This window comes from Drosophila arizonae, chromosome 3 (assembly GCF_054131065.1).
Source record: "Drosophila arizonae isolate 15081-1271.41 chromosome 3, UAZ_ARI_1.0, whole genome shotgun sequence".
NCBI classification, from domain to species: Eukaryota; Metazoa; Arthropoda; class Insecta; order Diptera; family Drosophilidae; genus Drosophila; species Drosophila arizonae.
The window spans coordinates 10,198,143-10,222,579 of NC_142923.1; the positions used below are offsets into that span (position 1 = coordinate 10,198,143).

Genomic DNA, 24,437 nt, shown 5'->3' on the forward strand with positions numbered 1-24,437 from the left:
TGAAACGTTGAACGTTTGTTACTTGCTGACTCTTTTGATGTCGCAAGCGCGTTCGTTATTTAACTGCGTTGACATGAAACGTTGAAAATGTGGAAAACATTTAAATTGTTGAAATGCCCGCAACACGAAATATATGCGTAATAAATGTGCTGAATAATGGCATTAATAATGGCAATCTACATGAAACCAACAACAGCAATAAAACGACCATAAAATGCAAGCACATTCATAATATTGAGCAGAGCCGCAGCCACTGGGGCTGACCGCACCTCAGCGCCAGTCTCATCCTCAACTCGTCTGTCCCGTGGGTCGCTGCTGAGTGGCACTCGATGTGTCTTAATTAGCATAAATGCTTATTGCGGCCTGCATTGGTGGTACTTACACAGCAGGCGCCTCCCCCCCGGACTATTAACCTCAGCCAAATAGCAATTGTAGCTGCATTCAACCAACCAACGACGCAGCAACGGCAGCAGCAACATTCGGCGTTGCTGGTGTCAAATGATTTAAATACTTTTATTGCACTTGCGGTAGTCAATCAGCTGCAGCAGCAATAGCAACAGCAGCAACAACTGCAACAACGACATTAACAACAACAATGAGAGCAGTAGCTTTAGTAGCATCAATAGCACTGTGAAGTATTTTTGTCACGTGATTTAAATACTTCACTATACTACGAGTATTGCGTTCAGCCGCAGCAGCCGCAGGATAAGTAAGAGGCTTAACAACAGCAAATTTGATAATAGCTGTAGTCGTAACAACAGCAGCAGCAGTAGAAGCAATAGTAACTACCATATCAACAACAGCAAAAAGCAGTAGCAACACCTGCAACAGTAGCAACATCCTCAGTGAAATGAATGGTAGTAGCAACAGCAATGGCAGCAGCAGTAACAGCAGCAACAGCAATGGCAGCACGTGCAGCAGCAGCAGCAGCAACACCTACCACAGTGGCAACATCTTTAGTGAAATGAATAGCAGCTACAACAGCAATAGCAACAGCAACAGCAACAGCAATAGCAGCAGCAGCAACAGCAACAACAGAATCTACAACAACAACTTCATCAGCAGCAAGTCGAAAGTTTTTCCATGCCCTTTGATTAATTATGCGGGCACTCTTTACTTTACTTTACACTCTGCGCTTCTTCTCTGGTCTTTCACTATTAAAATGGTAATTGTAATTGTTATGGTAATTGGTGGCACAATTAAAGGGCAATGATTGGCTATATGGGGGCCAACGAATTGGCCAATGTATAATTCTTACCTTCGCACAAATTGAATGAAAGCTTCATTCAATTCAATTTAAATAATTCAATAAAAAATAAAAATGAGACCTATACATATATAAAATAGAGTAAATTTATCAATGAAACAAAAACAAACTAATTTTTTTTTTCAGCTTTATTTGATTTTGACATTCGCGTATGCAATTTGACGATTAAGAAATACATAGGTTCGATTTTTGAATGTGTAATGCTTAGAGCTATGTACATACGATTTGTAATAACCATAGATATATGCTATATATATATATATATATATATATATATGTGTGGTATATTTACTATATATATGTATGTATGTATTTTTGTAAAACAGTTAGTAAAAATTTGTTAAGAAAACAAGCTTAGTGATTATATGGACTTATTTGATGAACTACATATGAATTTCTAAGAATGCAGAAAATGCAAAATACGACCGAATACACTCGTTAGCTATAAACCATGTTGGTATACATATATAAATATATGTATATATATATATATATAGATTTGCATATACATATATTTTGTATTTAGACAGATGTACGTTGACGATATTAGAAAACGTTATAAAACTCGTTCGAATTGTCTTAAGCCTATTGATTTAACTTACTATTTCGGTTTATTTAATTTATTTTATTAATTTTAATTTTGTTTTTGTTTTGTTTGATTTTTGCAATACTCCGAATGCTAAGTCTAGGAATATATAGACGCCTAAATGGTATCACAGATAAATGCGCGATCCACACAGCTGTATAGGACGCACATTGGTTTAACTTAGGCCTAACTGGCTATAACAAATAATATATATAGATATACATGCACATACATATATTCATATATGTACATATGTATATCAAATAGAATTAGATCTAAAAATTAAACCAATTTTTAAAGTAATATTTTTAATTGTATGCTTTTGTTTCGGGACTGGAATTTTGTTATGTTTTGATTCTTTCTTTTCACTTCTTTTATTTTCTTTTCGTGTCATTCGTTGGGTGGGGTCTAATTCTGCCACCAGAGGGCGCTCGTGTTCCAGATCCACGCGCCCGACCCTGATCAACGATGCTGCTGCGCATGGGGCGGACCGAACGCCTGCATGCTGTAGTACCGATCGCTGTCCTCCTTCACCACGCTGGTCACATGATGGAACTGGCATGGATGCGAGATCTGTGACTTGGGCGGCAGCGGCGCCGGCTTGACTCGCTTCTGTTTCTTCTGCTTGCGTCCGGGCACCGAGAGCGCAATGTTCTCGGGATCGCTGACCAGACGCTCCACGTGCAGCCAGAGCTCACGGGCCGCATCTGTTGAGTCGAAGCTGAAGCCAATCATTTGCTGATGATTGCTGGACAGGCACATGGTGTGAAACGAGGGTCCCGCAATTCGATAATTCGACAGATTGTCCACACGATCAGACCACAGAGCAAAGCACGAGCCGCGCTCAGCCAGCACCAGTGTTAGCCGCGGCATGGACCTAGCCCGTGCGTTGCCCTTGTCGTGCAGGATCACGGGTATGCCGGTGAAGACCAGACGCCAGTCGCCATCGTTGCCCGTGCCCTCGTACAGATTGGCCAGAGCGCCGCTGACAAAGATCTCGGTGCCCAGGCCAGCAAAGAAGCTCTCCACCTGCCCGCGCTCGTACTCCGATAGATTTGTGTTGCTGCTCGTGTCGGTGCTGATGGTGTCCGCATCGATGTCGGATGCATTGTAGAGCGATGTGGTGCCATGGGCGCTGCTGCGCTGTGCCGACGACTGAGAATGGGCCGACCAGTCCGGATGCAGTATCAGCTCATCCCGCTGCTCCGACGAGGCGGTGCCCTCACTGGACTCCGACGGCGGCGCCGAGTCGCTAACGGAGCCCAAGCGCCGACGTGTCTGCTGCTGCAACTGCTGCTGATGTGACATCTGAAATGGAAGAAAGCGAAACACACAAAATCCTTAATTAGATTTGCGGCTAAGTGTAAAAGCTTTTCAATTGTATTTGTTAGGGCTTTGGACACGGAAGCGAAATTGGCTTTGAGGTCTGCCGCTTGGCACATTATATAACACCAATGCAATACAGTGTATACCCTGTACAAGAGAATATACCGTTTTAGGCATGCTCATTTAACAGACAGAAAGTTGTATCTCTACATCTCAATGATCTATATATCTTTTACCTAAAGTAGTTGTAAATTAAAGATATCTGTGCCTTCTTTTGCTTCCATAGTTATCCTACAGGGTATCTCTTGCTGACTTTGTTATTCTTTCAGTTGCATCACGTTCAAAGTTGGCTAAAAGCAAATTCCCGAGCACGCGCTTTTGGCATTTTGGCTGCACTTTAGTCTCAGCTCCTGCTTTCTGTTTACTTCTGTGGCCCTGTTTGTTGTTGTTTTTGTTTGTGGTCGCTCATCTGGTTAGCTCAACTGGAAATTATACACAATCAATTTCCGCTCCAAAACCCGTAAACATGGTCTGTAAAATGCGCTGGGCAACAGTTGCCAAAACTATTTAAGCCAATCGAAAATTTATTTATTAATACGTCTCTTCAATCAGAGAATTTATCTGTGAGCATAAATCTAAATTCTTTGTGCATGAATGTTGCTGTAAATATCTGGAATTCACTTTATTTATTTGTCTGCAACGTTGCGTATACGTAATATTTAAGCATTGCTCGTCTGAAGGCAATTAGAGCTCAGGCAAGGCAAACGATTGTGAATTGAAGATAAAAAATATATTTTCATAAACATTTTTAACATTTTTGTCTATATTATTCAATATATATTTTAATAAAATGTAACTTTAGCAGTTTACAATTATGGACTAGAAAGATTTATTACAAAAATATCTAAACATAAATAATAATAAATATTTAGCTGCATAATTTCATTCTCATTAATTTGAGTTTACTACAAAAAATGATTACAAAAATATATATCTAACTTTGATTTTAGTTCTCATTAAATTAAATGTTGTATTTTCAACTAGTCTCCTCTTGCGTTTCTGCCATACATTATTGACCATATCAATTATAATTTGTAATGGTCATTTATCACTTTTCAAGCTGTTCGGACACAGTCAACAGCATTTGAAATGTAATCGAAATTCATGTTAATTAAAGTTTAATTATTTAGCACACACTTGGCAGCAAATTGATCAATTTTCAGCGGAAAAAAAAAAAAAATCCCAGCTCACATGCAATGCAAATAAGATCGATTGAAATTGAATACCTGATTACCCGAACTCAAATGGTAGAGTGCTAATGAATGGAAATGTGAAAATGTGGAAATTTTGCGCATTTGGAGGGAACCGCAAAACCCACAAAACTTCAAACCCGTAAACCCCTGGCACGTGGACGGGGGCACGTTTTAATTAACGCCACAAATTGTTGGTCACGCTGCAATTAAATTATTTAAATTGCTAATTTGCAACAGAAAGTGGCAAAAAACAATGAAAACAAATGAAATCAAGCGCTAAAAAGGAAAGTGCGAAACCGAAGCAAAACTTGAAAAACTTAAAGTAAAAACCACGCTAAGGCCATAGATAATAATGCCACACGCAGAAATAAATACAAAGCAAGGAATATAAAATATAAAATGCAAAAAGTTAACATTTCGACACATTTACAGAGAGGGAAGACAGCGTGAGTGAGCGAGAAGGAGCGAGACACTAAGAGGCAGCAGGACCTGTCGGAAGCTATGCGATGTTGTGTATCTCTTTTCCGGTTTGGCAGAGCCAAAAAGAAAAAGCGAAACAGCCAGTGTGTGTGTGTGTGTGTGAGAGAGAGAGGGAGAGATTGGAGTAGCGGAAGCTGTGGCACACTTTTAGGCCAAGTTCTCGACAAAGTTGGCGCAAAGTTTACTCTCGAGGAGTTGCAACATTAACGCGGTTATCTATAATTTACACGCACACAGCGCATGTCGAGCATGTCGAGCGGCTCGCCCGATTCTCGGATGCACATTTATTGTGCCGAGTCGAGCGTCTTTAATGTGTGTCCCTTCGCTCTGCCCCTCTAATAATATTAAAGGAAAGCAGAAAAACACAAAAAAAAAGTATCTTGCTCTCTAAGATTAATTGCCTCGCTCTGCCGAGGTTCGTTTCAGGCAAATATATTTGGTGCTGAGATTTATGTGGCTTCATTACGTGTCTCTCGTCCCTTCGTCATGGTCGCTCATGCCCGCTCCCTGTGGCTTTACCCTTGTCTATTGCCAGTTGTGCAAACATTCGGTCTAACAATTAAACAAGTTTTGCCCCGCAGGACGAGCCTGACATTTTTATTGTTGTGGCCACCATCGACCAAATGAATATTTAATGTGCTTGCAGCTGTCTGACTGCCAGCTCAACTCCCACTGGCCTTCGTCGCATCGATATAACAGCAAGTTCAATGTCAAGCCCATCTAAGCCACGCGGCGTATGCGCAACATTTCGTTATTATTTTGCGTGGCTTTTGTTTTCGCTGGCGCTGCTTTTATTTATAGAGGTAATCATCGAAATACAACAACGGTTGTTATTTATGCTCATTATAAATGAATAGTTGCGCCTATATACACAGATTTCTGTGTGTATTTCTTGATTAGCTACTTCTAATAGCTGCTTAATCAGTTCAGAGTATCGTAGTGAATAATGAGCTCTAATTGGAATTTGGTGTGTCTATGTGGGCGAATATATGAATGGGAATGAGAATGGGAGTCTCTGAATGGATTATGTATCCGAAATCTCAATTAATTATTTATACAAAAGAAAAGTCCTAACCGAGTAATCTCCAGTTTCGAATGTGCCGACATTATTAAATTGAAGAAAATAGTTTCTGGTGCCGATAATTTTGTGATAATCTATCAGTGTTTCTAGTACACCTTATTGGCTGCAATAGACCTTAACAATCATTTAACTAAAAATACTCTTCGATAACAAAGCACAAAATAAAATTTCTATTCCTCACAGTCCAACTGCGCGCACTCAGAGCCTTATCAACAGTTTTTTGTTGAACCGCTGTCAAGACTTCATATTTCATTTGACAAAATGCTTGAAATTGACAGGCCAAGAATCGACAAAAGCAAATCAACAACAATTTGTGCTGACAAAAGCGAATAAATCCAAAAAGAGAAATGAAATCGGTTTTTTTTTCTGCATTTCTCTCTGTTATTGTTGTGGATGGGTTTATGGGGTAGGTCAGTGAAATGTTGGCTATGTCAGGGCCAGAAATACAAACAGAAAGCAGAAATCAAACAAATTGAGTGGGCAGTTGGAATACACATACACGCATTCAGACTTTCCCAATTAGATACCGTTGCAGTGGGCGTGGCATAGAAAACGACTTGGAACGGGGGTCAGTTGGACAGTTGGCCTTTATGTTAATTTCTGCCCGCTTTTCATAGCCGAGCATTATGGAAAATTGTTCAAGTGCAACAGCAGCAACAACAACAGCTACAGCAAAAACAAAACAACAGCAAAAAAATCATGAAACGTGCAGTGATTTAAATTTTCTGTGACGTTGGCCACAGCCGAACTGCCAAAGGGGAAAATTCAATTAAAATGCACAAAGCCAACGTCTCGCCAAGTGCACACGCCTCCCTGCCCCGTCGCCCGGGCACGCCTACCGCTGTCTCCGCCTCTGTAAATGGTTGTATGCTCACGTATGTGTATCAAAAAATGCTTAAACTTAAATTGAATTTGTTATTAAACCAATTTCGTTTGGCCATAAAGCAATTTGCATGCAAAGCTGAAGCCGTGGCTGCAGCTGAATCTGCTGTCATGCCCCCACCTCCCGTGCTTTCTTTCCGAAACTAAGTTGACATATCCATAACCACAACATCTGTCTCTCTCTCTCCCTTTATCTGTCCCTACTTCTTCTCTCTCCAAAAATATGCGCTGAGTTGGCACCACAAATCGCGCAAATTCCAGTGATGCTCAAGTTGTCAAGCTCAAAATTTGCCGCGTTGCTCATACGACACGTTGTCCGACCAACCACAATCCCCGATCCACCGCTCACCGCCGCCACCCTGCGCATACCAACAATTTTTCATAAGAGCCCAACGCAATGCTTTTTCGCATAAACATGCAAATTTCGCACCATTGTATTTTCTAGTTGTACTATTCTACAACCCCTCTAAAGTGGTTCTACCCCTCCTTCCCTTTCGCCCCTACGCACTGAACTGCACTTTACCCAAATGAGTAATTTGCATGTAAATACATTTTGCCATTTCTGATACTCTTTGTTAACGAATTGAGCTGACGAGGCGCACTTATGATAAGGGTATACCATTGCAAATATATTGTTTTTAACAGAATTTTGTATATGAAATATGTATATAATATTGTCCTATTTAAGAGATATAAATAATATATAAAAATATGAAAAATACAATATATAATTGAAAAATATTATTTGGCATTTTTCATGTTTTTTAACATTTATTTTAAATAAAAGCTCTTAAAATAATACTTATTGGTCCTCAAAAATTATTATATTTATTTTTATTCAATGACTATATATGTTTATATATATGTTTTATTTTATATATGTTTGTTTTTTCTTTTAAATTTTAATATAATTTGTTTATATTTTGATAAGTATATATAGAATAGAGAATATAAAATTTAAAAGTGTACAAAAATAATAATTCAATATCATTGAGTAGATTTTCAAATTATTTTTATCTCTTACTACCCAAATGATAATCATGAAATGCTGTATTCTACAATAATTAAGATTGACTTTACACATCGTTAGCACATTCATCTATAGGGTATCTACGCCTTGGCCATCTGATAATTCATATAGCACGATCTTTGTTTTGATTTTCATTTTCATTTTCTTTGGCTGCTGCTGTTTGGTTTTTGTTCATGAACTTCAGCAACGTGCTGCAGGCAAACAGAAAATGTTGTTCACAAAGCGTCGGCATTGTTGAAGATGTTGACGCTGATGACGAGGCTGGAAAATGGGAGTGAGGGTGGCTATAGGGGGTTGGGGGGGGGGGGGGTGTATAGAAACGTGGCTGTCAAGTAGCTGACTAATATTTTTGTTAACTTGCAAATTGCTGGCTACACCAGAAACAGCAAACTGAGCGGAGCTCGCAGTCTGTGTGTGTGCGTGGGTGTGTGCGCGTGTATGTGTGAATACCCATACAATAGTCATTCATTCAGCTTGCTGCTCGAATTGCATCGTGAGTCTGTGCCGCGTTCTGGTTTTATGACAACATTTTTTAACAGCGAAAATTTTAACAACATTTTTAAATTTACATAAAGCAATTCTTGAGAAAAACACAAATAGCTAAACAACAATAATAGAAACAACCACTGAAAACAAGCACATGTCGCCGTTGTCGTCGTCTATGGGAAATTTCTCAGCGCAATTATTTATTTTAAATATTAAGCATTTGCAGGCAATCGAACGGAACGCGCTGAATGCAATTTGACTTGAAATATTAAATGACACGTGCCTGGCATACTGAATGCACTCGTGATTGAATTTTGTGGATGTTTGTGAATCACAGCAAGTGCTTAATTAATTTTGATTCTCATGACATAAGCTGCTGTGTCTTCAAGCCCTACCAACAGTAGTCGATGGAGTAAATGGTGATTTAAGTGTTTACCTAATTAGAAAATATTTTGAATTAGTGCCGCACAAAGCCGCTTTATTGTTGTTAGTGCACAATGTTTAAGTTGTAATCGCAATTACTTTAAGCAATGTGCGCAATTTTTGAAACTTTGATAAAAATATTTATTTTTAAATATTTTGACTGCGCAGTTGGAAGAGGAAATTTTGCAGCGATAAATCTTCAAGCTCCACTCTACAAAGATTAACTAAAAAAGTACAGCAGTAATTTGTTTGTATAATAATATATATACTTATTATATTATATACTCATTATATATAATTTTTTTTTAATTTTATTTTTTTTTTTAAAATAATCTACAAATATTCTGCACATTAGGTCCACTTTTTTTTTTAAACAATTTACGTCTAATATTCCCATCGAAATATTGATTGTAAAAATTGTAAGACAGGAAATGCGACAAAAAGCGCCTAAAATAAAAACATTACAAGATATAAACAGGAAGATGTACAAAGAAACAAACTTGAAGAATCCCCAAGTATTTCTTAAGTTTCTTAAGGGCTTCGCCATTTTCAGTAATTGTGTGCATAAACTGCTAACTCATGGCGATTACATGACTGAATGGATAATGCTATGAGAGGAGCGGAAGAGCGAGAGGTAATGCTGGCAAGGACTCAATGGAAGCGATGAGTGAGCCAAATTCTGAAGTGGATGAGCCACAAACTGCGCTAGCTGCTGTTAGCCATGGCAGAGAGACACAAGCCAAAAAGCTGCAAAGCCTGCCAAATGGTCAACTAAATTCAATTGCTGAGTGGCTGGGCCAAATCGATTTGGCAGTCAAAAGGCGTCTCGAGTGGGCTCCAACTTAAGGGCACCTTGCAACCAATTGCTGCAACTGTTGCAGCCTGATTTGCTTTATTTTCTCGTTGTGTGAAATTGGAGTGGCACATAACGCTTGATATTGGCCATGTAACCTGCTCTACTTAGCTACGCATTTAAATCAAATTCCCACTTGCTGCAGCAGCGCAACAAGTGGCACTCAAAGGGTGCCACGCCCCGTCGCCTGCGCCCGACTGAACTAAATAATTGTGTATGCTGTGGAAAATTGCCTCCGGTTTGCTGCTGGCGTGTTTCAGTGCATTTTTACCATGCTCTTTTTCTTGTTTAGCTTTTTTTCTGTACCTCTTTTTTTTAAGCTTGTTTTCGCACACATAATTTGCATTTTTGTTGCTGCACATGCAATGGGTGTGATTAACTACTTCCCTTTGGGGAGCAGGAATTGGCTTATGCCACACTTGGTTAGCTTCAGATCCCAATTGCCGTTGACACTTGAGCTGACTGTTGTTGCTGTTGCCTAATTATTGTGTAATATAATAGTTGGATCACTCAGCGTGTGACGGCATAATAATTTATAGGATAGGTTGGCAGTTCATAGGAAAGCGAGAAGAAGTCGATGAATCGCTAGGGAATTTGTTTTATGACTCAAGCATCAAGAGCATAATAATAAATAATATTATAATATATATATTTTTATGCAAATTATCCAATGGATAACAAAGGGATAATATTTAATATAAATAAAGCAAAAATTTGTATCTTAACTTTAACTATGTGAATTCAATCATGGTAAAACATCTGCATAACATACTAATACATAATAGATAGAAATACTCAAGAGAGTGAAAGTTTTTGAAATATGATCTAAGCTGCCAGCTAGAGGCAATGGAGCATTGAAAGTCATAGTTCACAAATATTGATTAAACATATTTTTAATCAAAGCCGGATTACATAACGAAACACTCGAACAATAATAGCATTGAAAATTCAATTCAATTGCTTATTTATCTTAAATCATATTTGATTCTTTCAGTCAATAATCCAAGAGATATTTCCGATTCATATTTTGAAGCCCCTCAAATCGTGCTGCGCAGCTGAATGAATGGGTCAACTGATAAAATTCGTGATGAATAAGTTCGTTAATTGTTTTTCTTTACGATTTGTTTATACTCACGAATCGAATGAATAAATATTGAACAGCTCGTTTTGCTCGACTTGCGCACACTCAATGCTCACATCTGCATACCAAAGTCCATAATAAAGACATTAGTTGATACCCATGGCTCTGCCTCACTTGAGGCACATCAACATTTAATTACCGCTCTAAAAGCAACAGTTTGGGACTCAATTTAAGTGCATTACCAATTTGAAGTGGCCGTAATTGCTAACTGAATTGTTATCAAATGCTTTGCTTATTTAGCTGCAAATTGAGCTCCAGCCAGACATCGACGTAGACAACTCAAGGATTGAAGAGTACTCAAAACTACTCACATTTATTCAACACTTTGGCAGCGAATCATGGAAGATAGTTTGAAATGATGAATCCCAACTAGAAACCAAACTTTAGTTTGGCTTGTCAACTGAAGCAGACGTTGAACTCAGTTTACGAATGTCAATATTTAAATAAAAAACATGCAAATATATGCCACAATTAATGTTAATTGCAAACGAACTTTGGGTTAATTGCATTGTATACCCTGTAACTCGAAAATGATATATATGTATAATAATATTCCAAAATATCTTTCTTTATGCGACTCTATTATCATATATGTCTGTATATTAGTCTTAAATACATATATTGCTTAACTCAGCTCATACTATAGGGTATTTGCCTAGCCTGAAATTTAGTTTTAAAGTACATGTTGCTTGCTTTCTTTTAGTGTTTGGTACAACGCTTTTAGTTATAAACCAAACAGTCTAGTGCCTGGTTGACTTATCTTAAATTTAAATATTTGTGGAAATTTGTTAACGGATCCGGGTTTTCTATGTGTGCAGCGGCATACCTGAAGTGAATTACACCGAAGAGAGGAAGCTTACCTAGGTGAGTTAGATGCAGGCTAAAAATGAGTAAACATTCTTTGGGTATTTATGGGAAACTTTGTAGAAATGTGGGCAGCGATGTGGATGAGCAGAAACTGGGAAATATCGCTCAATGGTATATATGAAGATTAGGTATAATATAAATATTTGTACAGTTCATGCAATCAGTGTAACATTTTCTTGCACATCTTCAATGCAAATTCAATTTGTACGTTCTTTAAACAACACTTCAGACTATAAAAGAGTATTAAATCTTCCGCAAAGAATCTCAGTGATTGCATTTTAAGTATCAGCAGTGTGATTATGTACTTAAATATATAATATATATTATATTGCTTGCCTTAGACTGTGCGCACTGCCCATCCAGACAATGTCCAGACAGTGGTTATTAAGCGCTTCTCCTGCTCACAGACAATTTGCGCTGCAAGGTCAGCTTCAAGTTGGCCCTGGCCAGAAAGGTGTACAAAAACCTGCCAACTTTGGCATAGCCCAAAGGAAGAGAACAATAAAAAAAGTCGCCAGATCCAGTTTGCGTTTCTTGAGTTATGCACAACTAATACCAAAGCTTCTGGTTGCTATATACCAAGATATAGTATATGAAATAAAAACGTATCTCTCTTATCACCGTGGTTGATGCTGTGCAGCGGCAGAGTGAGAGAGAGATATGTAAACAAAAATTGTCAAAAATATTGAGCAGAGCGATGCGCATACTGATAAAATAGCAAGCAGCGGAGGCATCTGGTACAACTGCTGCTGCATAAATTATCAGGAGGCAGAGACAATGCTCATTATCAGCCAGACATAGAGAGCTAGAGAGAAAGAGAAAGAAGGAGAGAGGCAAAGACACAAGAAACAGAGAGAGGCACACATGCAGAGGTAAAGCAAAAGAAAGAGAGAGAGAGAGAGATAACTGCAAGGGCGATAGCATCTGAGTTGCCGGGCTTGGTTTTTTCCTTCTGTTTCTCACATTTTTTGTATGGTTTTGGTCAGACTGCGACAGACTGCGTTGACTTGTTGCCCACAGGAACAGAGCGGAGGAGCGGCTGAGACGTGACTTTCGATTTCCATTGGATGCGGCACAACCTGTCATAATTATCGCCGGGCAGCGCATTCAGTCAGTCAGTCCATCAAAGTCTGCGAGAGCCTCAACATGTGGCTGCTGCTGCCGATTATCGCCTACTCGGCGATCTTTCTGTATGTGCGACACATCTATAGCTATTGGCGACGCAAGCGCTTCCCGAGCGAGCACACCTCGCTGTCCTGGCAGTTTCTCACGCTGGCCTACCAACGAGAGTTCCGGCACGTGGAGGCCATATGTGAGGCTTACCAGGAAGGGCGCGATCGTCTATTTGGGATTTACTGTTTCTTTCGACCCGTATTGCTGGTGCGTCAGCCCCAGCTGGCCCTTAGCATTCTGCAGCAGTCGAATGGCCACTTTACCGAATCCAAATGGGATTACGTCAAGGGCTACAGACGCTTCAACTTGCTGGAGAAACTGTCGCCCATGTTCAGCACAAAGCGTCTGTCCGCCATGTTCATCAATGCTCAACATGTGGCCGATCATATGATGCAGTACCTGGCGAAAAGGGAGGAGCAGGGCCTGCTGGAGTTGGATCTGCAGCACCTGATGAGAATGTAAGCAAAGAAGACTGAGCCTAACTGAAACTTCAATTGGTAATAACTTTTTAATCTGTCTACCTTCAGATATGCTGTGAATATCATAGGCAATCTAGTCTACGGCTTGGACGTGAACAACTTCGTGCAAAGGGACCACATACTCAACAGCTATGTGCTGCATCCTTCACAGTACGGTGGACTGCAATCATTGTGAGTATAAATTTTGTAGCAATTCAATATTAAACTAATATTTGCTATGGGGCACAGCACACTGAGAGGCATACCACAGAAGTCCTCGCTCACCTACCGCCTCATAGATATCATAAAGAACAATGTGGAGAAGCGCGAGGAGAACGGCATCATACGCAAGGACATGCTCCAGCTCTTGGTCAAGTTTCGCAATGGCAACGATCTCAGCAGCGACAAGTGGCAAATCGAGCACGCCATTGGTTAGTTAAGCCACGCCTTCCTCCCACACTTAAGCTGATGTTTGCTCTTGCCCCTCCTTGCAGAAGAGGACAAGCTGATGTGCATCAAGCGACTGGCTAAGGTAGCCGAGGACCTAATGCACTCAGCCTTGGATGGCATTGCCTCCACCATAACTCTGACACTCTATGAGATTGCCCAACAGCCGCTGATTGTGGAGAAGCTGCAGACAGAGATCAAGGAGCTCAATTTAAAGGATGGCCAACTGGCGTTCGAGCAATTGATGGGGCTCAAGTATATGGATATGTGTGTGAAAGGTGAGTGCTTTGAGATGCGGTATTTAGTTGACATCAATGCGAGTAAGTAAGAACTACATATGGGAGAGAATAGTTTAACAGAGTCACAATGAGTATCTATGATTTATTCTTTGTAAACATAAGTTTTTTTTTTTTTCAGCAGAGGTGTATATCTGCCTTAATTTATTAACTTTTGCTTCACCGTAGTACTTTTATAGCATACGATAGGTAGTTCTTGTGTAGACTACTGGATAACAATTGCTTTGAGTGATTCTATTTCCTTTTTTTCTACAGATACACTATTATCATATCAAATCGTAGCTCTATCACAGACGAAACAAGATCGATTTGCTTTATATTATTTATGGTAGATATATTTGATTCCATTAGAGTAGACCTTGTCATGGCTATATCCCAGTTTAGTCTACTTGTTCCTTCTTGTTGATGCCTCCAGTGTGGCTCACTCTCAACAACTTACATCAATCGCAAACTTAATGTCCCAACGTTTCTGCTCCACAGAAACGCTGCGCAAGTATCCGCCAGTGCCCATAATAGAGCGCGTTTGCCGCAAGCGTTACACGCTGCCCGGCAGCAAGCTGAGGATTGGCGAGGGCAAGACGTTGATGGTGCCGCTGCTGGCCATACAGCGTGATGGCAGATACTTCAGCGAGCCACTGAAATATAAGCCACTCCGTTTTCTACACAACCAGCCCGATGGAGGAGAAGGCCAGCAATGTCCTTCAGTTATAGCGAGCTTTGGCATAGGCGGGGCTCAGTGTGTGGGTAAGTGGCATGAAGAGCGAACACACCTTTGAGGGTAAACAAAAACTAACAGAGTTTCCCACACGCAGCACAAAACTTTGCCAAAATGGTCATTAAGCTGGCGCTTGTCAGGCTGCTGCAGAGCTATGATCTGGAATTGGATGCGAGTGCGATGGTCGAGGTCTCACATCTGCCGGCGCCATTTATTACCTCCCCAGATGGACTGAAAATTCAACTGAAAGCGCGTGAAATCCTAAGGCAAAGCAATTATCGCAAATGTTCAATTTAGAAACGAATTTAATTTATGCAGCACTTGACGTATTCGCCTTTATTTTTCTCCTTCTATAATTTTTCAACACTTCATTTAAGCATTGTGTGTTGCTAGCTGCGAGCACCTAAAAATATGCCATAAATAAAAGCAGTAAATTATGGCTTCAAATTGGTTTGTTCTTGTTCTTGTTGTTATTGTTGTCTGTTCATTTCGCTTCGTTAGCTATAGCATGGTGAATGCCAAAGGTCCTTGGTCCTTGTGCGCGAAGCGAGCACACGCGGCGTATACGCAACGCCGTTAAATTAGACATTCTATGTGTTTGTTGTTCGCATTGTTGCTGTTGTGGAAAACTCATCAAGCGTAAAAGACATGTTCAAGCACATGAGCTTATCATTAAATTTGATTTGCTTTATTGCCAATACACATGACATGCGGCTTTGTCTGATTGGAACCGAAATGGAAATCTGCAAAAGTCACATAGAGACAGTCGGTCTCCATACTTTATCGGCTGGCCCAAGTGTCGACTTGCTGTCGTTGTTGTTGTTGGTCATCCCAGTTAGCTAGCCACTAACGAGACCACAATTAGGCCGCATTATGAACTCATTTATCAAGCTGGCAGAGGACGGGATACTATGCGTGCGATAAAAGCTAATACAGCTAGCAATTGAAATCAGTGCAAAGCATTTTGCAAACTGTACAACCAACTCTTAACAATCTCCTCTCCGGCTCAATCTTATGGCCGGGCATTAAATTAATTGTGCTCTGTGGGTGACCGGCAGCCAGAGTCTAGACTTTGAACTTGCACAGAGACACAGCGGGCAATGGGGCTGCTTCTAATGAGCCGGAAATTGTATCCCTGGCTTCTAATGGCACACGAATTATTAATTGCGTATACGCCTGTGTGGCGTCGGTCGGTGAAATCGCAAATATATATATTATATAGACAATATAAATATATAGCATTTTAATGTTTTAGATTTCGATTTTGTCTTAAAGATAGATAGAACAAAAGGCGGTCGATTGACCTGTACAATCCATAGTTCTATCAAATTAAAAATCATCTCATATAGTTGTATGCAAGTCTCGCCAGCAAGTTCTCTTCATTATGGGATCAATAAACATCGTCCAACTTTTAAAGTCTCTCTCAGTTTGGCTCTCGCCTGTTAAATCCAGAGTTCACGTCGTCACCAGAATATACAAAATTAAAGAGCTCACAGAATACGTGAGTTTCGACTTGAAATGAAAACAACAATAACGACAACAATCAGATGAAGCCCGCTCTTCACATGCACTGACCCAGTTGCCACATGTCGAGGCACCGAATATAAATTGCTTGGCAGATTCGCAACAAGATTTCCTCGTAGATTTGCCCAGGCCTCTAGGGACATGGGTGTCAAAAAAAAAAGAGAATAGAGAGCTCTCCATGCAGGCACCCAGCTGCTCGCTGGCATTGTCCTGGTTACATTTAAATATTACACATTGCATATTAAGTGGTCAAAAAGGGCATCCCCGCCACACCTCTCCGCACCCCTGGTTAAGCTTTAAGAGCGCAATATAAAGCAGCCGAAGCGGCGTGAAATATGCGAGCGCATAAAAATTTCATTTACATACTAGAGCGAATGAGAGCGAAGCGACGCTGAGAGACAGATAGAGTGAGAGGGAGCAAGGGCGAGCGAGAGTTTCGAGCCAACCCAGTGGCATAAATTAAGAAATATTTCTCTCTTGGCGACATTTGACATGAAGAAATTACTTAAGTGTTTGCTAATTTTTTATGTAAATTGCATTTATTTAATTTTTTGCCTTTTTAGCGTATAATTGGCATGTGAAATATGCGCTGCAAGAGAACCCCAATTAGCAGCATATTTACTTACCATAATTCAAGACTTTTGTGTGGCTCTGCACCAACTGTGAACTGAAATGGAAAAGAGAAACACAAAATGTTAAATATTAATTTGCATTTGTAAAAAGTTTTCTGTAATACACATTCTATGTTTGTGTTTGTTCATGTTTATTTATTTCTCATGTCTCATGCCTTATGTAAACAAGTTCATTTGTTATTGAATTCAATTAGTTAAAGTTCATTACTGCAGTTTGTTATTGAACTTTAGGCATAGCTTAAAAACGTTCATAACGAACGTTTCAATGAAAACTTGAACTGCTTTTTGGAGAAACAACAAACGCCAAAAGAGAAAGATACTAAAATAAACAAGTTATACACATAGTTGCTCTCGCTGCACTAAAAGATACTCTGTAATATATGCTATGTATTTCATATACATACTTATCTTATAAATAAGTAAGTAAATGCATTTTTAAATACTTTGACATGAGACTCTCTTCTCTTGACTGCCCAGTTCTACTCGCATTTTCTGTACATAGCAACACCAGCGCTTAGCAATAGCTTCCTCTGCCTCTCTCTCCCTCTGGCACTCTAGAAGCAAGAAGTATCGAAAATAAGCCTAACGCCAGCTCATGCGGATAATATTTTAATAACTCTATGCAAGCTTTGCGCCTCTCACTAGATGGAGTACCCTAATAAAACACAATCAAGACAAAATTGAATAGTATTAGAAAACTGTAAATGACAATAATAGAAAAGAAGCAACTACGATAAGGTGACTCTGCCATCCATCTTACAATACCACAACTGAAAAGCATAGCTATATGCATACATACATTCATACATATATGTATGGAGATTTTCATATAAAAGTATGTATGTTAGTATGAACAACATACATAATGATTGTAGAATCCGTAATAAGAAGACCTATCGATAGTCTAGTCTTCTGAGAATTCGAAGACAACCTCAACTAGTCAATAGAATATTCAATTTATTGCAATGTGTCGAATGGCATACCCCATTTTTCATTGCTCAAAGGGTATGCGATATAAAAAATGTGATGACAAAAACTACACGAACCTGACATAAAAGGTTATCAGCCACGTCTCTTTTAATTAACCAATTGACATACGACTTTTGTCTGCTAGTTTGTTGTTCAGCTCTTTGTTGTTGTCGCTGTTTTTGTTGTGAATTGTTAGACAAAAGTTGTGCAAACTTTGGGAACATTTTAAATAGTTATTAACAATAAGTAGACAAAGCAAATTCAATATGATATAAGAGAGAGATTAATAGCGCGAAGTCTATTTTTATTAGAAATCTTACTCAGTTTCAAGCAGTTGAGAAGGAAATCTTAAGATTTATTATGTCATTATATAAAGGCTTAAATGCATACTTAAGCTTTATAAATTAATTTTATGAACTTCTCAAAGTCTTTTATTTGGCTTCTAATGAGGCAGCTAAGCCACTGTTCAGGTTTAGCTGAAAGAGACGCGGGCATTCATATGTGTGAGTGCCACTCTACACACTTACTTCCCTTTTTGGGTTCCCACTGAACTCACTTGGCTCATCTTAACTCTGAACTTTGAACATATTTTGTGCATATTCACTTAACCACTTCTCTTAATTCGACACTTCACTCTGTTTCTCTTTGTGCTTCAAAAGGCGCCCATGCAACGACCCACGCGACCTCAGGGCTACACAGTAATAAAAATAAATAAGAGTCAGACATTCTTAACTTTTATATGTGTATATAGTATATGTATGTATGAGTATGTAGCTTATTTGTACAACAATTAAATATTTTAACTGTGTATGTGTGTGTGTGTAAAACATTGTTATCATGCTGATCTTGGTGAGTAACTGCTAAGCAGACAAACAGAATGAATAATTGTGAGGGACAATTATTGCTGTTGTACTCATGCTTATAGAGTATATATACAAAGCATTCTGTACACTAGAAAAAAAAAAAGAAAAGTATAAAGTTTTAAAGCTTGTGTGAATAATGACAATTCAAAAATATTTTATTCTCTTTTTTTTTTCTCTTTACAAAATATTTGTAAAATTGCTTGCACAATCATGAATATATAAATATTTCTTTAAGTGTATTTATGTCATGCACTAACTCTGTTGCTGTTTTGGGTTCTTGATTTTCTGTTAACTTCTCTGGTTAGCCAACGAGTGCTGGCTGAGTTGGGGGAGCTGGGGGTTGACTTTTTCAATTTGTGTTCGGCGTTGCATACACACATGTATACAGATTGCCCAAGCAACGCACAACATGCAACGTGCAACGTGCAACGTGCAACGCGCAACATGCAGCCAAAGATGATGCGGCTGCTTCTTTTGATGCTGCTGGTGCTGCGTGCAGCTGCTTTGCTGTTTATTTTATTTATGTTGTTGGCTTGTTTGGTGGCCTGATTATTGTTGTTGTTGTTGTTGTCACAATTGCTGCTGCTATAGCTCGGTTGTTCTCATTGTTGTTGCTTCTTTAATAATTGTCGCAACGGTCGCCTGCATTTGTTGCTTCTGTGTGTGTTTACTTATTTTTATTTATGTATATTTTTATCTGTTTCCGACTTTTAATTAATTTATGTCTGTGTGAGTATGCGTGTGTGTGTATGAATTCCTTTAGGCGCTTAAACAGTGCGTTAAATTCAGCCAACAGACTGCATGTACATATATAAGACAAATACCTTTGTATATGAAGTTAAAGCTGAGAACAACAAGTAATGACTTTATAAACGTAGTTTGGTCACAAAGGGAAATGCATTTACATTGACTTTTCTCATTTGTAAAGGCTTAAGGCAGTGCCCAAAAAATATCAAATATATTTTAAGTAAAGATAAAAATCTTGTTCTATCTCTTTTATTTGAATAACAATTGATTTTACCTTTTGTATTTTGTAAATATATATTTTTAACTTTGTATAGATTTCAAAGCAAGTCGAAGTATTATAGTATTAATTTAATATAATACAATTGTTTATTTTTTGACAGGTGATATTTTTATTTATAATCTGCTTTTTATTATCCATTAGAAATTTGTGTTTTTCCTATTTTTTTTTTTAAATTAATAAATAATCTATTTGGCAGCGTTTTCTTAGCAATACGAAAATATCTTAACTGAAACTTTACTTTTTATATATGTTTAATATTACCCAAATTAGCTCAGTTATGAAACGTAATGCCATAAATTGTTACAAATTGTGATTTATTCGTGTCGCAAACACAGTGGAAACTGTTGCCAAATGCGCAAAAACTTTCATTTGAATTATGGCAAAAGGGTGGGGGCGTGGCTTTGGCAGAGCTTTCAATGCGACTATAATGATAATTAATTATGCATTTAAATTTATTAAATTAGCACGCACGCACAAATTACTACGAATTGTGGACTTTGCATAATCCCGAGCTAATGTAACTGCAAATTTAATTGTATTGCCAGATGGCCAATAAAGTTGTTAGTTGTTGTTGCTGTAGCACATAAATTAATGTACACATCATTTACACCTGCGTGTGTGTGTGTTTGTGTGTGTGTGTGTGTATTTGCACGAATTATGAATTTCAATTTTAAACGGATTTACAGAATCACGGATAAACTGTGCACGTTTAACTAATGTAAATTCATGGAGTTTGCCAAAAATACACCAAAATTCTAAAAATGGCCTGGCCACATAATGCTCTACTTGCTGTTGTTGTGCTTATGGTTTTTATTGTTATATTGCCATTCACGTGACAAACTTGGGCAATTTCCGTTGCACGGAAATGTGCACAATTTAATTTCGTTCTACCATCTATTTTTATACACGCTAACAGTGGGTATGCACAGGAAGATGTTCAATATGTAACACCCTATAAAAGGTCTTGTGGGAGACTCAGCTGGCTCAAACATTAGCTACTGTTGAAGAAATTTTATATAATAGTGCGTATATAATTTAATTATAATTCATTTAATAATAATTAATTATATTTCAAAAAAAATTCTAGTTTTATAGTTCAACAACAATTGCTCCAAGAGTATTTCTGTTTCGTATTGCCATTTCTTCGTCCTGCTCAAATTAAGGCACTCGGAACGACATCGTTTTGGTCGCTTCCAACCAGAAGCTGTTCGTGTTCTGTTGGTTGTATTTGATGGTTGTACTTGAGGGCTTAGATCTCCCCACAGAGTTGATAATTTTCTGGTTGAGTTGGGCTCTCTAGCGCGTTTGCGCTGCTAACAGCTTCACTTGCTGTTGCTTTTAATTAGAATCAGACAGAAACTTGCCCCAACATGCGAGAGCTCGCGCCAAGACTTCCCAGAGACTTGGCAAATGTCTCGCATCGCACTCGCCTCAAGATAATTTTTTGCCGTGAAAACATAAATTCAACTTGTTTTTATGCACGCACACACACACACACACGCACACAGAGACCATTATACACGCACACACGTTTTTGGGCAGAGCTTCCATTTTGGGTGCCAGCTCACTCCAGCCTTCAATGTACATTGAGATTTTCTTGGAAAATTAACAGCACTCGTGGCTTTGATTTATCGTGATAAGCGGATGTGTGTGCATGTTCTACATTGTTGTTGTCTATGCTGTTGCTGTTGTTGCTTCTGTGGCATACAATGTGTATTTTAGATAGGGGGGAAAGAAAAACAGTGAGCCATGGGGCATACAGAATTTTGGCAGCCCGTTGCCTGCCTCTCAAAACATATGCATACAGATTGGCATTGACTTGGATTAGATTAGATTAGAACACAGCTTTCATCATAGAAAGCGGATATAAAACTGAAACTCTATGACTACACTATATATTTTCTGTAATATAAAGGCATAAAATCTTCCTCAAAACTGTTCCGGGTATTATAAAGCAGTAAAGTCTGTTCTATTCCAAACTTTCGTTGTCCCATAAACCTGCGAAAATTTAAAGGCAGTTTGTTTTTCAGTTCACCAACAAGTCCAGCGATTCTGAACTTTAGTTTGCTTAGTTTTCAGGTATTTCTGCCAAATTCTTAACTTTAGGATATTTGGAACTTGTATGTATGTGCATATGCGTGGAAGTTCCGAAATAAAGTCAAGTTTTCCACAACAATGGGAAGGCTGGCTTGGCTCGGCTCCACTCACACACATCGCTGCACTTGAGATGCAGTCGAACTTATCAGTAGTTGAGCATTGTCAGTGCATGTTGTTGTTGCTGCTCAAAGTACAGTAAATATTGTCGTACATGCAACGACCTGGCGATACACACTGCTGTCTGCTTACGATGCGTCTGCGGTTATGCAAGTAATCTCCGAGCCAACTTAACTTCAATTTCTAATTGCCAATGTTCGCCCCACAAAGTGCACCACACTCGACGCAGCAGCCGCACCAGCCCCCAAATGGCCCACAAACATTTCCTCCATTGTTGTTGCGTTTAACTAAACCAGAAGGTAGTACGGCAACAGGAGTACACCTACCTATCTACCTACCCACCTACCAGCCCCCTTTCGCAACCTAATCAAATGTTACATAGAGCTAGCAATTTTTTTATTGTTGTTGCCGCTGGGCAAAAGCTACGACTATATTTATACTTTGACTATGCACATACATTCATGCATACATACTAAATAGAGGGAGCTGACTCCATGTGCTAAGCAATACACTGTGAAAAATACTAGAATTGTAGGGGAGGAATTGCCAATTATTTAGTTCAGTTTTGGAGTTTATTTTAGATATTATATAAGTTAGAGTTGGCAAAGTTTACATTATTGATGCAGCAGACATATATATGTGTTTGTATATTACAGAATTAAGATTGTTCAGATTTAGAAATCAGTAAATCTAATATTGATTGCTGCTTAATTGAAGCTAGGCTGGAATATATGTAGATTTATCTGGCATATTTAAGATTTAATTCTTATCTAAATTTATTTAACAATTTTTTAATATTTCAATTATTTTCTTATATTATTTCAGATGCCCATCATGAGTAATAAGTCTGTTGAATATTATAGATTAATATGTAGTCTCTTACGTAAGAGCAGCATATGAATTTGGAGTTGTAAGAGCGGGAAGACCGTTCTCCCTATGCTCGTTCTTACTTAGTTAATAAATGGCGGGCATTGTTAAATTCAAACTCAAGGCGGTCGCACATTGCTATGGTTCTCATGAAACCTTATATAAGAGTAAGAAGGCCGCAAGTAGCTCGAACAAATAGTTTACTTCATCATCCAAATATAAAAATTACAAATTTGTTTGTATTTATTTAATTATTAGTTGATTTTCAAATGAAAATGAAATGATTGAGAACGAATTGCATTCAAGTGGATAGAGCTTCTATTTTCGATTCATCGAGATTTTTTTTACGTTAACTTCCTTCTGACATGCCCTTTTTTGGTTAGGATTGAAAAATTATTCCTTTGTTTTTTATTGTATACTAATTCAGATATATTAAATTTGAGCCACATTACTTGTATGAAACACTATCAAGACTCAATGATGGCTAGCAAGATAGTCCACTGCATAGTCATGTTTGCCTATTTCCTATATGCTTGTGTCCCCATGGTCACATTGCAATTGCTTGCTTAAGCGGCAAATAACTTTAGTTAGGATTTAAAAACGCTTCTCGCTGTGTATTTAGTGCGGGCACATATGCTGTCGCTATTGATGTTGTCATTTGGTCGCTTTTGTTGGGGGCCCTCGAGTGTATGGGCCTGTAGGTGAGTTGGCCCCATTGAATTGATGTGGGAGCCGAAGGCGATGGCGTCGGGTGGCCGGGGCTTTTGGCGCTATTTGTGCATGGCTCCATGTATCAACTTTAACTTTATTTACGTGCTTGATTAGAAGCCGGCGGCAGAGCCTCCTATAATTGTGTGTGTGCGTGTGTAAATATGTGTGAGTTGTCTATGGCGCTATCAATCCAACTGGCGAACCGCCTCTCATTTAACACCTCTAGCCCAAAGGGGAGGACGGCTTTTGGGTCGTCTATTGTTATGAGGTATCCCAGGCGCTTATCATTGTGCAAGCGCAACTTAATTGAACGACATTTGACACAATTTAAGAGTTGAGTTTGTCGCCAGTTTTTGTTTCTCCATTTCACCGTCTCGCCCCAAATTAGTTTCACTTGTCTCTACATCGCAAATCCCACGCGAAATTGCGCATCATCAGGCGGCATAGATGTGAAATGAGAGAATGGGGAAATTGAGTTAGACTATCGTGGGTTTTGTAGGTCGTCTGACATGGAAACCCAAAAAAAACGAAAGAGTATAAAAAGATGAAAAAGCGCAGGGCCTGCCAGGGCCTAGATTAGTTGCATGTACTGAAGAAGGCAAATGTCATGCCACAAGCCCAGCGATTGCAATAGCTGTCGCTGGCTGCTTTCCACTGATTGCGAAAACCCCATGCCGACAGTTGCAAGTAGAGCTTTTCAGTTGGCACTCGAGCAGCAGTTGCAGCTGCTGTTGATGCTGCCGCTGCTGCTGTTGCAGCTGCAACTCCAATTCAGCAGCTCTTAAGCTTGCCATTTGCAACATGCAGCAGGCAATCTGAAATGTTGTCAATGCAACTTCAGCTTCAGAAAGTTCACAGCCAAAAAG

At 39.0% G+C, this 24,437-nt stretch overlaps 2 protein-coding genes across 2 annotated transcripts in view; one reads left to right on the forward strand and one right to left on the reverse strand.

The window, feature by feature from the left end:
* Positions 1-2,144: 2,144 nt before the first annotated feature.
* MESR3 (misexpression suppressor of ras 3) overlaps positions 2,145-24,437 on the reverse strand; it is a 53,007-nt gene continuing 30,714 nt past the window's right edge. Inside the window, exons 3-4 of the mRNA XM_018003067.2 lie at positions 16,915-16,955; positions 2,145-3,161 (exon numbers count right to left, since the gene is read on the reverse strand). Coding sequence (XP_017858556.1) covers positions 2,316-3,161; positions 16,915-16,917 — 849 coding nt within the window. The 5' untranslated portion in view covers positions 16,918-16,955 and the 3' untranslated portion in view covers positions 2,145-2,315. The remainder of the gene's footprint in view (positions 3,162-16,914; positions 16,956-24,437) is intronic.
* Cyp310a1 (Cytochrome P450 310a1) lies at positions 11,505-15,211 on the forward strand. Its single transcript, XM_018003059.2, has 7 exons — positions 11,505-11,672; positions 12,662-13,306; positions 13,376-13,498; positions 13,556-13,737; positions 13,801-14,031; positions 14,530-14,793; positions 14,862-15,211. The coding sequence occupies exons 2-7, from the start codon at positions 12,822-12,824 to the stop codon at positions 15,059-15,061; spliced, it is 1,485 nt and encodes a 494-aa protein (XP_017858548.1). The 5' UTR covers positions 11,505-11,672; positions 12,662-12,821; the 3' UTR covers positions 15,062-15,211.